Source organism: Mesoplodon densirostris, chromosome 8, assembly GCF_025265405.1.
Source record: "Mesoplodon densirostris isolate mMesDen1 chromosome 8, mMesDen1 primary haplotype, whole genome shotgun sequence".
Lineage (NCBI taxonomy): Eukaryota > Metazoa > Chordata > Mammalia > Artiodactyla > Ziphiidae > Mesoplodon > Mesoplodon densirostris.
In genome coordinates this window covers 84,227,909-84,241,324 of record NC_082668.1, presented here as the reverse complement: position 1 = coordinate 84,241,324, position 13,416 = coordinate 84,227,909, and the positions used below count along the sequence as shown (strand labels likewise).

Here is a 13,416-nt window from a genome sequence, read left to right as displayed (position 1 = left end):
CCAAAAAAGACATGTCTTCTTTAACCTTTCATATATTTAAGTAAAATTTAGCATTTGTGTAAATATCAGAAAGATGTATTATCATTCTGAATGAGAGGTACTGTATTTTAAATTTTAAGTCCAGTAGTTTAGATAAAATATTTTTCATTACTATGAAACTATGTGGTCTGATAAAATGTTTTTCCAGGTTATATTTTCTTCTTTTTTTATTTATCCAACATATATTGACTAAAACATATTCAACCAGACATTATTAGGAACATTAAAAGTAAAATGCTTCATCTCAACCCATAAAAAGTTAATGTGACCTGGAAGGGGAGAGAAGATATCTAACCTATTGACTCTATTACATGGTCAATGCCTCCAATACACATAACCAAGATATTACATAAATTTGGAAGTAAAGCATGATTTCTAATCAATGATATTAAGCACAGATCTGTGGAGCATATGGCTTTTGAATCAAATCCCAAATCATCAGTGGTGTATGCACAGGTTGAAAGGGGCTCCATGGGTAAAATATCTAACTGGAGGGGTTTACAGATGTTTATATAAATGGGCAAAGACTCCAGTTTCACTGATAAGAAAAGCAATAATATGATATGAGGCTGGCAGTGTAAGATGATCGCACTATGTGGAATATGAAGGCTGCCAAGGTATGTCTGAAGTTTTATTTGGTTGGCACTAAAGAATAGATATTTTCTTGGTGGACTGATTGATATTTGTTTCTTCTTTAGGTTTCTTTGGTTAGCTTGGCAGCCAATGCTCTTGGTTACTCAGAACTTGGTGCCATCAAATCCCTACGGACTTTAAGAGCTTTAAGACCACTGAGGGCTTTATCCCGGTTTGAAGGCATGAGGGTAAGAAAAATACAGGCTCTCTGATGATTCATGTCAAAATTAAATTAAGGACTTCCCTGGCAGTCAAGTGGTGAAGACTCCGGGTCCCAACGCAGGGGGCACAGGTTCAATCCCTGGTCAGGGAACTGAGATCCCACATGCCACACAGCGTGGCCAAAAAATAAATTAATTAATTAAATAAAACGCATTGTTGAAAAAACATTAAGTGTAGGTAATGATTTAGATACAGAGGGCTGCCATACTTTTCTGATATTTCATAGAATTACAAAATTTCAAAGCAGAAATCCTAAGGATCACTGAGCCTAGCCTCCTGAAACTAAAACAGGCCCTCAAAAATTGTTTGTGGCAGAACTAGAACTAGAATCCAAGTCTTCTGGTGACAGTTCAAGGATATTTCCACAATAAGTAAAAACTATGTGTTGCCATTTATTTCTTTTCATTGCTTATGCATTTTATAATGACTATTTACTACTGACATTCATCCTAGGAGGAGATTTTTCTTCCTCTCAATAGGTAGTTTGATTTCTAAAAAATTACCAGTAATGAATGAAAGAGAATGGTTTTTGTGTGCTCTACTTCTTCAATTAATATCAGTAATAAAAGTTGTTGTACAAGAAAACAGCACTAAATTGTAGCCTCTGACAAAATCTATATATCCTAAGCAACCGAAGTAGGGGTTAGGATAATTAACTATGCATTGAAGGCAACCCCTGGGGTTTGTTTCATAGATCTCCCTTTTAAGTGAGCATTCTGAATGAGGTTCACTTCTTCCATTAGCACTTGTATTTTCCTCTCCAGCTCTCTTCCTTAGTGTACATTTTATGCATCTAAACATAAAGTACACACTTATATACACATCTACTTGCCACGCCCCTCAAAATACTATTTAGCACAAAGGCCAGCTTTGTTTAATCCAGCTTGCAAATGCACATGGATACTGAATTTCTTCTAGGCCATGGGGCTTTTATGTTAGGAGGTGGTTTGTCTAAGCGATAAAAACACTTCAGTCTTGACTTTAAGATTCACTCACTAGGAAGAATGAAACCACTCTCCAGATGCACTGTAAGCAAAGAAATACTTGCTTTTACATTATAATTTTCTTTCATTGCTACTTGATAAATAAAGTCACAAGACAAAATTAATAAAAATGATTATGTAATTTCAAGTTTTTTCCACACCAATCTTTTACCATCACTCACATTATTTAAGCCTTCATCTGGCTGCATGCTTTCATATTAATAATTCATTTTTGAGGGGAGAGAGCAATTGAACAAAATAGAAAACTTGCAAGTTTGCTCTAATCTGAAAACTATTCTAAGTTTGGCATTTTTAATTTTGTCATATGGCATTCTAGGTATAAAATATGGTAAAAGGTATGCATTTATTTGATAGGAGAACTTGTGGGAGGTCATTTTACACACATTTTAGAGCCAAGAAAACCTGGTTTCAGTATAATATATATGACAATTTCTAAAAGAAATAAGATTCAAGTAGCATAAGAAATTTTTACAATTTTGGATTTCAGGGTTTGATATTAATTTAAAATTCTTTGGTGTTGATTTCTAAAATAATGTTTCAGTATTTTAAAATAAAACAATCATTTCATTTAATATAAGTGCTTAACAAAATAGTCCTAGTATGAGCTAGATTAATTAGATAAGAAAAGATACAAATCACTAGAGATTTGAAAATACACATTAATCTCTTCTGAATTTAGAGGAAAGATGACTGAATTTCTCCTGCATGAAATAGGTTGGCCTGGGTTGGTGAAGTAACATGTGCCCTGGAGTGAACATTTAAGAGATATGGATCAATAATAATGGGAATACATTCAGTAATTTATGTCTAGAGATAAATTCCACCTCATTTCCTAATTTAATATTCTTTTTTAAAATTAGGAATTATCAATATGGGGAAAAAGGACCTTGTAAATTCCTTATACCATTCTTCATCAAAAGTTAACTTGATCTGGTGATACAGATTTAAGGCATTATTAATACTTCGTTTATTTGTAATGGGTTTGTTTAACCATGTTTTCAAATCATCAATTATTCATGAACATTCTTGAAAGTTAACATGCATTGTTGAATGATGATTATTTCTTGTTGGTATTTAATACATCTATTTTTTTTCTTTTTTTCCCCAGCATACAAACATTTTCTGATTCCATCTTACTATATCAGGTTTTTGTTTATTTCTTTTCACACTTTGGCATATTTTGCTTTCTTTAAATCCTTCAGCTCTTTAGTGTGTCACTGTTTGTTTTCTCCTACCGAATATGTCCTAGAAAATATCAGAAGAAACAAACTTGTCCACCTAGATTTTTATTTAACTCATTTCACACCCATTTTATATTGAATAAATAATGGAAGAAATGGTTTCCATTTTAACGATTTGTAAGCTGCCTTATCCTTATCTCCTCTTCTAGGTGGTTGTGAATGCTCTTGTTGGAGCAATTCCCTCTATCATGAACGTACTGTTGGTTTGTCTCATCTTCTGGCTGATCTTTAGCATCATGGGTGTGAATTTGTTTGCTGGCAAGTTCTACCACTGTGTAAACACGACAACTGGTAACATGTTTGAAGTTAGTGAAGTTAACAATTTGAGTGATTGTCAGGCTCTTGGCAAGAAAGCTCGGTGGAAAAATGTGAAAGTAAACTTTGATAACGTTGGCGCTGGCTATCTCGCATTGCTTCAAGTGGTAAGTGCCTACTGTATGAGTTTTGAATACATTTTCAAAATGTTTCAAGTAAGATCATTTCTCTGATGTTCTTTGAGTGATTAATATCTGATAGCATGAAAGTAGTTGATGGTAACACCTGTACTATTAGCATGACTTGACTAAAGAAGATGTTTTGCAGTGATTTTAAAATGTATTTTCCCCAGTGTTCAGTTGTTAATATGTTTTAATGTGATTTTATATTTCTGCTTCCTGTCTTTTCTTGCTCTATTATTGAGTGTTATTGTGCTATTACCATTTCTAATTTTCTGTAGCAATAAATGCCAAAGAAGCAATTATATGCATTAAAATAATAACATATCTATTGTAGTGATTAAGTAAATGTATAGATTATTAATCTATGTATTAATCAATTAATACACAGATACAGATACTGTACAGATAATGTACAGATAATTAATTGTACCAACATCTAAGGAGTATAGTTCTACTATGTGTGGAAATGCAAATCTTATGGAGTGGATTTCAAAATGTGTAATATTTAATTATTTTGACTTAACTGACAGTATATTAACTAATCAAGAATTTAATGAAAACAGTTGAGTGTTTAAACACACCAGAGGTTTGAATCATAGAGCATACCTTTTGAAAGGGATTTGAGACTGAGATGAGAGTTTCACCTAGTTACATGTTAGTGTAGGAAAAAATAGAATACCTTCCAAGACAAACAAAGAGTTCCAGTTTTGAAATAAAATCTTGTTCTATTTCAATTTCATTTCTTCATTTAATCCATTTCAATCTCTTTGTAGAATATTTCATAATATTGTACAAAAAGTTATATTTAATAACACTATCATATTTTCATATAGTAAAATGCATATTCTTGGATTAGGTTTTTATGCAGAATTCAAATATATGTTGTTTACAGGCCACATTTAAAGGCTGGATGGATATTATGTATGCAGCTGTTGATTCACGAGATGTAAGTTTCACTCAAATACTATTTATAGCTACTAGATTTTTCCATAGTGATAATTTAACTGAAAGGCCCAGAATTTTATATTAGAAGCAATCAGAACATTTATAACTGCATACAGAAATTCTCTTTTTAAGCCAATTCACTTCAATATAAATGATATTTTGGTTAACATATGTCTATTATAGATCTAATATGAAAGGATATCTAACCACATGGATTAGAAGAATCAGATTGGTCCAGTAAATGAGACTCTTAAGATTGGGAAAGCTGCTCAGTGGGGAAGTAACTTGTCTCTCCCTATCCCTGGAGAGCATGATAAACCAGAGTCTGTGAAGCAGCTTCCAAAAATATCATGATAAAAGCAAGCAAGTTTCAGGGAAACTCAATTTATAAAATAGGAATAAAAATAGTTCCTCAGGACATATCTGTTTATGCTGAATTTTCCTCTTAGAATTTGATGTTCTGTTATTAAAGCCTTATCTCCAAGAGCTAGCATTTCCAAACCCAAGGAGAAAATATTGCAAAAAAAAATTATAGTAATACTAATAACAGGTTCAAAATGTTTGCCTTGTTTATAACACTGCTACTTACTCTAAAGAATACGTACAGGTAAGCCACAATGGGAAAATAGATTTAAGAACAATCGTAAAATTACAAATTTTCATTATACTAGGTCATACTAATTTGAAAAAAGAATTGCTTTTGCAGAACAGTATCTCAGGTCAAGGCAAAAATAACTCTATAGTAAGTAATAACACTCACCAAATTTTTAATTTAGCTCAAGTATTTATTGTGTTTTTAAATGTTATTTAATATTTTCAATATTATTTAGGTTAAACTTCAGCCTGTATATGAAGAAAATCTGTATATGTACTTATACTTTGTCATCTTTATCATCTTTGGGTCATTCTTCACTCTGAATCTATTCATTGGTGTCATCATAGATAACTTCAACCAACAGAAAAAGAAGATAAGTATTCCTCAGCTCTCACCTTTCTCCATTCTGAGGTTCTGTCTGTTTTACATCCAAATAACCAGGACACTCATAGTCATGACAGAGTTAGATCATTTTTAAATTGTCTTCTATTCACTATGTGGCCAGTTCAGCTGCAGAGGAGTCCAGCCTCTAACTCGTGGCTCCTCTCCAGATTCATCCTCTGCAGATCTGCTGTAGTGTCTTTCTGACTCAAAAATATGACCACTGTTTCAAAACATCCAGTGGGCCTCAATGCTTTACCCTTGCTTACAGAGCCTTTCAGGAATTATCTCCACCCAGTCTTCCTGCTTCATCTTCTCCCACACCACACTTTCTATATGCACTTCCCTACTCCTCAGGTCACCACCCACCCACCATTAACACTATCACTTGCTACATACACAGCTACATGGATTTTCTGCCCTTTTCTGAACAAGGCATGCTCTTCTCCCTCCATGACTTTACACAGGATATTTTCTCTTCCTAAAATGCTTTGCCTAGCAAACCCTTAATCATCCTTTAAGGTCTAGCTTAAGGGTACTCCCCTATATAAAGGCTGTTTCTGAATCTTGGAACAGATTCAGAAACAGATTATTGTTATCTCTGAAGTACTGGGTTGTTTTTGCTTTTTTGCATATAGACACTGTGTCTTATATATCTATGTAGTTTTGATACTGGGTACACTGTCTAAGACACAGAAAGTGCTCAAAAAGTGTTGAATAAAGAAGTAAAATTGTCAACACTGAAATGGACTAAGATTTTTTTTCTTTCATGAAAATATATTTGAGACTCCTGAGCCTCCTTCTAAATGTAATATAATCAAATTAGAATCCTGTACTAATCAGAGTTTTATGTGATTATGGGTTTTACATAATGTTAAGGTACTCAGAATTTCACATAAAAGGGAAAAGCAGTATAAATCTATATGAAGCAGGATAATATCCATTTAAAAACTGAAAAAAAAAGGATTAAAGGAGAGACTCAGAAATACTTTTGTAAAAGTACTGTTGTAATACAGGTTGGATTGTAACCAGTTTTATACTATGTCTTTACTTTGGAGGTCAAGACATATTTATGACAGAGGAACAAAAAAAATATTACAATGCAATGAAGAAACTTGGGTCCAAGAAACCTCAGAAACCCATACCTCGGCCTGCAGTAAGAATTACTCACCTTCTTTAACATTCCAAAGCCCTATTTCCATATGATGAAATTGGGCAGTGCTCTGGATCAGAACATATTGGGTGATATCACCAATATATAATACGACCTAATTGTAAAGTACATACTGTGTAACACAATTTGCAACTACTACACTGTAAGAATTACTAAGTTCTTAAAAACAAGGCAATATTCTTTAGTTTGTCAGTTGAAAACCTCCAAGTCAAGGTTCCCAATAACTGCTTCCAAAGCAAGGTTCATGCTCCTGCTGCCACCTACTGCTGCCAACAATGCACCTGGTTCCAGCTCCTCTGATCTTGTTACATGGCACCTTCTTGTCCTTTTAAGTAGATGGAGTTTTCCAGACTTCCCATTCTACACCCATGGGCTCCCTCTATGCTATTTGTTCTCTCCATTGTTATGACTAGAAAATATTTTTAACGTTTTTAGAAAGGAAAAGGGTATCATCAAAATAGTTTGTTTCAGCAAATACACCCACACACAAAAGATTTATTCAGAATGCATACTCTGTAGAGCTTCATTATAGTGGAAAGTCATAAAGATGGTGGACTATGTTCACAGAGCTGTATTCTAAATCACCTATCCTCTTAGATGGGTAAGGAATAAGGAACTGAGACCCAAAGAAGGTATATACTGTATGTAAAGTCACAAAGCCTGTAATCGCCAGAACTGGGACTTGACAAGGTCTCATGAATCCTATAAATGACTTCACTTTGCATTATTTTTAAGAGTAGTTGGTGTAGGTGCAGGTGGGGGGAGGGGGAGGGGAAGCAGGGCAGAGGGAGGATGTAAGGCAGGGCACACAAAAGGGCATATACCTGCTTTACTGAATGTCATTTAAATACTATAGTTAGAAGAGGCAGAATTAAATAGAAAACAACTGAGATATTTTGAGGGATGGACAAAAATAAGCTATAATTCAAAATCCCTAAAGCATTGATAAATGAATTGGCATATTCATCCATCTAAAAGTCTGTCTATATTAACCTACTTTGTAAATCTTCATTATTAGTTGTCATTATTTTTTGTAAAAATTATCATAGTTATTAAAATCAAGCAAAACCCATGCACATTAGCAACCAGTTGCCACCAATTTATGTTTTATTCAGCTTTGTCTTCCCATGGGACCTAAATAAAACAATTATATTTTGTTTTTGTCATATGACATTTTTCATTTATTGCTCTTTTTTATACAAATTTGTTTGCGGTAACGTGAGAAGGGTGCACATCCCATGGGCCATACGTATAAGGACTTCATCTGCAATTTTATGGATCAATATTTATGAAATATGCATATTAACCTTCTCCTTCCTCCCTTTCTAGAACAAATTCCAAGGAATGGTCTTTGATTTTGTAACCAGACAAGTTTTTGATATCAGCATCATGATCCTTATCTGCCTCAATATGGTCACCATGATGGTAGAAACTGATGACCAGAGCAAATATATGACTCTAGTCTTGTCCCGGATCAACCTTGTGTTCATTATCCTGTTCACTGGAGAATTTGTGCTGAAACTTATCTCCCTCAGATACTACTACTTCACCATAGGCTGGAACATCTTTGATTTTGTGGTGGTGATTCTCTCCATTGTAGGTAAGAATGGTTTATTTACAGAGAAGTGCAGTTGTTGGAAAAGTCCCCAAAGCCTATCACCTGTGTAACATGGAAATTAGATCTGAGAATCATAATGTGTATAGATCTAAAGTTCAACACTCTTGTTCATTTTCCACTAACTGAAGAATTTAACTATTCAAAAAAAGAAAACAATATATCTGAAGATTTCAGAAATAGTCTTTGTTTGCTGTTGGCACATTTCATATGCGAGGATAACTATTCATACTAATTGGGTGTATATAATCTTAAAATGCCATACCACTATGTGAGATTATTTAACTTATAGGATTTTACAAGAGTCCATATTGGTTTATGACATTATAGAATTGTTAAATAAAACTCTATAACCTTTCACTGGTAATATTAGGAAGTGGATCCAAACAGTAAAGGTTTATACTCATAACAAATTTGTTGTTTTCATTAACCTTGCAAAGAAAAAGCATTCATATAAGCATAAGATACTCACTGTTTAGCTGTTTTCTGTATTGTTCCATAGGTATGTTTCTGGCTGAGCTGATAGAGAAATATTTTGTGTCCCCTACCCTGTTCCGAGTGATCCGTCTTGCCAGGATTGGCCGAATCCTGCGTCTGATCAAAGGGGCCAAGGGGATCCGCACGCTGCTCTTTGCTTTGATGATGTCCCTGCCTGCGTTGTTTAACATCGGCCTCCTGCTCTTCCTGGTCATGTTCATCTATGCCATCTTTGGAATGTCCAACTTTGCCTATGTTAAAAAGGAAGCTGGAATTGATGACATGTTCAACTTCGAGACTTTTGGCAACAGCATGATCTGCCTGTTCCAGATTACCACCTCTGCTGGCTGGGATGGATTGCTAGCACCTATTCTCAACAGTGCACCGCCTGACTGTGACCCTGACACAATTCACCCTGGCAGCTCAGTTAAGGGAGATTGTGGGAACCCATCTGTGGGGATTTTCTTTTTTGTCAGTTATATCATCATATCATTTCTGGTCGTGGTGAACATGTACATCGCTGTCATCCTGGAGAACTTCAGTGTTGCTACTGAAGAAAGTGCAGAGCCTCTGAGTGAGGATGACTTTGAGATGTTCTATGAGGTTTGGGAGAAGTTTGATCCCGATGCCACCCAATTTATAGAATATAGCAAACTCTCTGATTTTGCGGCTGCCCTGGATCCTCCTCTTCTTGTAGCAAAACCAAACAAAGTCCAGCTCACTGCTATGGATCTGCCCATGGTCAGTGGGGACAGGATCCACTGCCTCGACATTTTATTTGCCTTTACAAAGCGTGTTTTGGGTGAAAGTGGAGAGATGGATGCCCTTCGAATACAAATGGAAGATCGGTTCATGGCATCGAACCCCTCCAAAGTCTCCTATGAGCCCATTACAACCACTTTGAAACGCAAACAAGAGGAGGTATCTGCTGCTATCATTCAGCGTAATTTCAGATGTTATCTTTTAAGGCAAAGGTTAAAGAAGGTATTAAGTGAGTATAACAAAGAGGCAATCAAAGGGAGGATTGACTTACCTATAAAAGATGACATGATTATTGACAAATTAAATGGGAACTCCACCCCAGAAAAAACAGATGGAAGTTCCTCTACCACCTCTCCTCCTTCCTATGATAGTGTAACAAAGCCAGACAAAGAAAAGTTTGAGAAAGACAAACCAGAAAAAGAAAGCAAAGGGAAAGAGGTGAGGGAAAATCAAAAGTAAAAAGAGACAAAGAATTATCTTTGTGATCAATTGTTTACAGCCTAAGAAGGTAAAGTTTATGTGTCAACTGGACTCCCAGAGGAGGTCTATGCCAAACTGACTGTTTTAACAAATACTCATGGTCAGTGCCTATAACAAGACAGTGACCTCTCCATAGCTACAACTCTGTGAGTCAGGGTATCAACACTGACAAGAGGTTGCTGTTTTCATTACCAGCTGACACTGCTGAGGGGAAACTCAATGGCTACCTAGACTGTAGGGATAGTTGTGCAAAGTGATCATTGTAACTACACCAAACACTTTTAGTACAGTACTTGCATCCACTCTATTTTTAACTTCCATATCTGCCATATTTTTACAAAATTTGTTCTAGTGGATTTCCCTGGTCACTAATTCATAGTTTATTCATAATACTATGTCACTATTTTTGTAAATGAAATTTAAGTTGAGAAAAAAGTATATAAGAGCCCTGTGTTCCTACTCCACAAGTTTCTCGAATAATCAGACAAAAGGGTTTTGTCCAAGAGATGAAATTCTTGCTCAAAACCAGAAAAAAAAAAATCTAATGACAATTTCAGGTACTTCCATTTTCTAGACGGCTTTAATTTTGAAAGTGTTTTAGTCTGTTTGTTTATATCTAAACAGTTACGTGCCTGTAAAGTCTCCTCTAATTTTTAAAGGATTATTTTTATGCAAAGTATTCTGTTTCAGCAAGTGCAAATTTTATTCTAAGTTCCAGAGCACTATATTTAATTTTGGTTAAATGCTTTCCAAAAAAAGTAATCTAATAAATCTGTTCTAGAAAAGTATATCTAAAGTATCGCTTTAGAATAGTTGTTCCACCTTCTGATGCAGTGTTGCTTTGCCATCTTCTGCTCTCAGCAAAGCCGACATTTTATGTCAATTAAACACACCCTCTGTTATGTAAATAGTTATTTTATCCTGTGGGGCATGTTTGGGAATATATATATATATATACATATTTATGTGTGTGTATATATATATATATATATATATATCTCCTGATAAACAACTTCTATTAAATCAAATATGTACCACAGTGTATGTGTCTTTTACGAGCTTCCAACAGGGATATATCTTGCACCATTCATTAAACATAAATAGTTTGAAGACTACCACTAATGCATGTTAATTACCTATGCTGCTCTATTTTACTCAATCCATTCTTCACAAGTCTTGGTTAGAAGTCGTCACATGTTGGTAGTAGAGTGATTTCAACCAGCTCTATGTCTAGTACATCAAGCAGAATAGCTTGTGGTTATTTAAAAGCACCTTTCCTTTTGCATTTTTAATTCAACTTGTGTCATATGGTGTCTCTCTAGATTTCAAGGAAACACGCATACTGCCTACTGTCAAAACCTATACTTCATATTTTGCTAAAATACGTCCAAAACTTGTTTAAATATAAATAATGTAAAAATATAATCAATTTTATTTGTTGCATTTTGTACATAAGAAAATTATTTTCAAGTTGATGACATGCCAATTTATTTTACTTTATGCTTTTTCTTTTTACTTTTAATCACAACTCCAAACTTTTAAATCCATAAGAATTTTCAACGGATAATTTCTTAAAATAAAAGTTAGACAATGTGTTTTGTGGATTTCTTTGTTATAATATATTTTCTACCATTCCAGTAGGAGAACATTGGTCAAAAATTCAAACCTAGATCATTTTCTACCAACTATGGTTGCCTCAATATAACCCTTTATTCATGGAAGGTTTTTTTTTACTCAACTTTTGTAGTATTTGCTTATGCAGACTAGTCTTATTTTTTTAATTCCTGTTGCACTAAAGCTATCAGAGATATAACTTGGGCTCTGACCCTTTTAGCCATGAACATAGTGGCTAAGCTGTGCAATTACCTAACATGATATAAATTTTTGTTTTTTGCACAAACCAAAAGATTAATGTTAATTCCTTTTACACAACTATTTACTTGTAGTGTACTGATGAACTGCATGCAGGGAATTGCTATTACTAAAACGAATGGTGAGCTATGTCATTATTGAGCCAAACGAATAAATATTTCATTTTTTATTGTATTTAATTTCCTGGCTTCTGGGTTTTTTTTATTGTTGGAAGTTTAAAACATATATAATTAATGAAACCTGTACTTGATCTAACATTTGTATACATAAAAGTTCACATGAATTTTATAACAACCTACTACATGATCCACCAAGCAGTACTATAGAATAAAGTCTATTAAAAGCAGTTTTTGTGAACTTTTCTGTGTGCAAAAGATCAAGCTCACATATTCCAACTTTCAAGTTCAACAACAATAACAGTAGCCACCTACAATGGTTGTCAATTTCAATTAACTCCCTTGGCTGTAAACATTTTGACCTCAACTCCTCTCAATGTAATTATTGTAATCTCCAAATTTCTTGGCAGTAAATAAATGTTATATTACATAGTTTGTTACTTAAATCCATTTTATGAACTCCCATTTACACATAAAATATTAATGATGCAGTGATTGAAAATATATATTAACTTCTTTTTCAGGGTCCCTTGGATTTATGTCAGGTCAAAACCAAATGTTTCTTCTCAGTAGAAAACTCCAGTTATAATGCTTATATTTTTGATGAATTGGATCTAAATATGCATTTCATAATTTCCCCAACATAAATGGTATGAGGTGACTTAATTGGAATTTGTTGCCTTCTTGCTGTTCAGGTAAATTTTCAGATCTTGCCAACACCACAAAGAAGTCAAGTATTACTCTGCAAAGTCCTTAACCTTTTTATGCATCCTATTATATAATCATTAGCCAAGTAATCTATTAATTGATATGCATTATATCTAAATGATCTTATGCTCAGAAGAGTCTCAGCTGCAAAAAAACAAAAAAACTTTAAAAAATATACCAAGCTAAAGGATATTCTGAAAAATGTTCAGAATACAGGGTTGCTAATGCAGTTTGATAGATTTTTGAAATAACTACTTTCACAAGAAAAATCCTCCTATTATTAAACTTCATGATAGAATTTTGTAAAAAATAGAATTAATCAAGTTGGACATAGAAATAACAATACCATGAAATTAAAGAAACTTAAATTCACCAATAAGTGATACTAAATCAACAATAAGTGATACTAAATTACCAATAAGTGATCCTTCAGTAAAGAAAAACCATTTGTGTGGAGAGAAAAATGAGAATTCTGCATTTCCAATAATGTAGCTGAAAGATAATGTCAATATAAATTTATGTGTTCAAATAACTAGAATACAATAACTTGAAAATCATTCTTGTGCGTTTCAAACTACTCAGTAGTAATCATAAAGAAAGTTCTTACTGACCATTTTTGTGGAAATGAAAAATGTATAAAGAACTGGACCAAGAGTTCTGACACTTGGCTTTTAGTTTCAGTTCTGGTATAAAACTAGCAGTGTAATCCAGGCAA

At 33.9% G+C, this 13,416-nt stretch overlaps 1 protein-coding gene across 1 annotated transcript in view; it reads left to right on the top strand.

Annotated features, from left to right (window-relative positions):
• The window catches only part of LOC132495364 (sodium channel protein type 3 subunit alpha-like), a 114,398-nt gene extending 103,753 nt beyond the window's left edge, over positions 1–10,645 (top strand). The window contains exons 22-28 of the mRNA XM_060107220.1: positions 738–860; positions 3,289–3,561; positions 4,469–4,522; positions 5,352–5,489; positions 6,549–6,653; positions 8,001–8,271; positions 8,789–10,645. Coding sequence (XP_059963203.1) covers positions 738–860; positions 3,289–3,561; positions 4,469–4,522; positions 5,352–5,489; positions 6,549–6,653; positions 8,001–8,271; positions 8,789–9,984 — 2,160 coding nt within the window. The 3' untranslated portion in view covers positions 9,985–10,645. The remainder of the gene's footprint in view (positions 1–737; positions 861–3,288; positions 3,562–4,468; positions 4,523–5,351; positions 5,490–6,548; positions 6,654–8,000; positions 8,272–8,788) is intronic.
• The last annotated feature ends 2,771 nt before the right edge of the window (positions 10,646–13,416 follow it).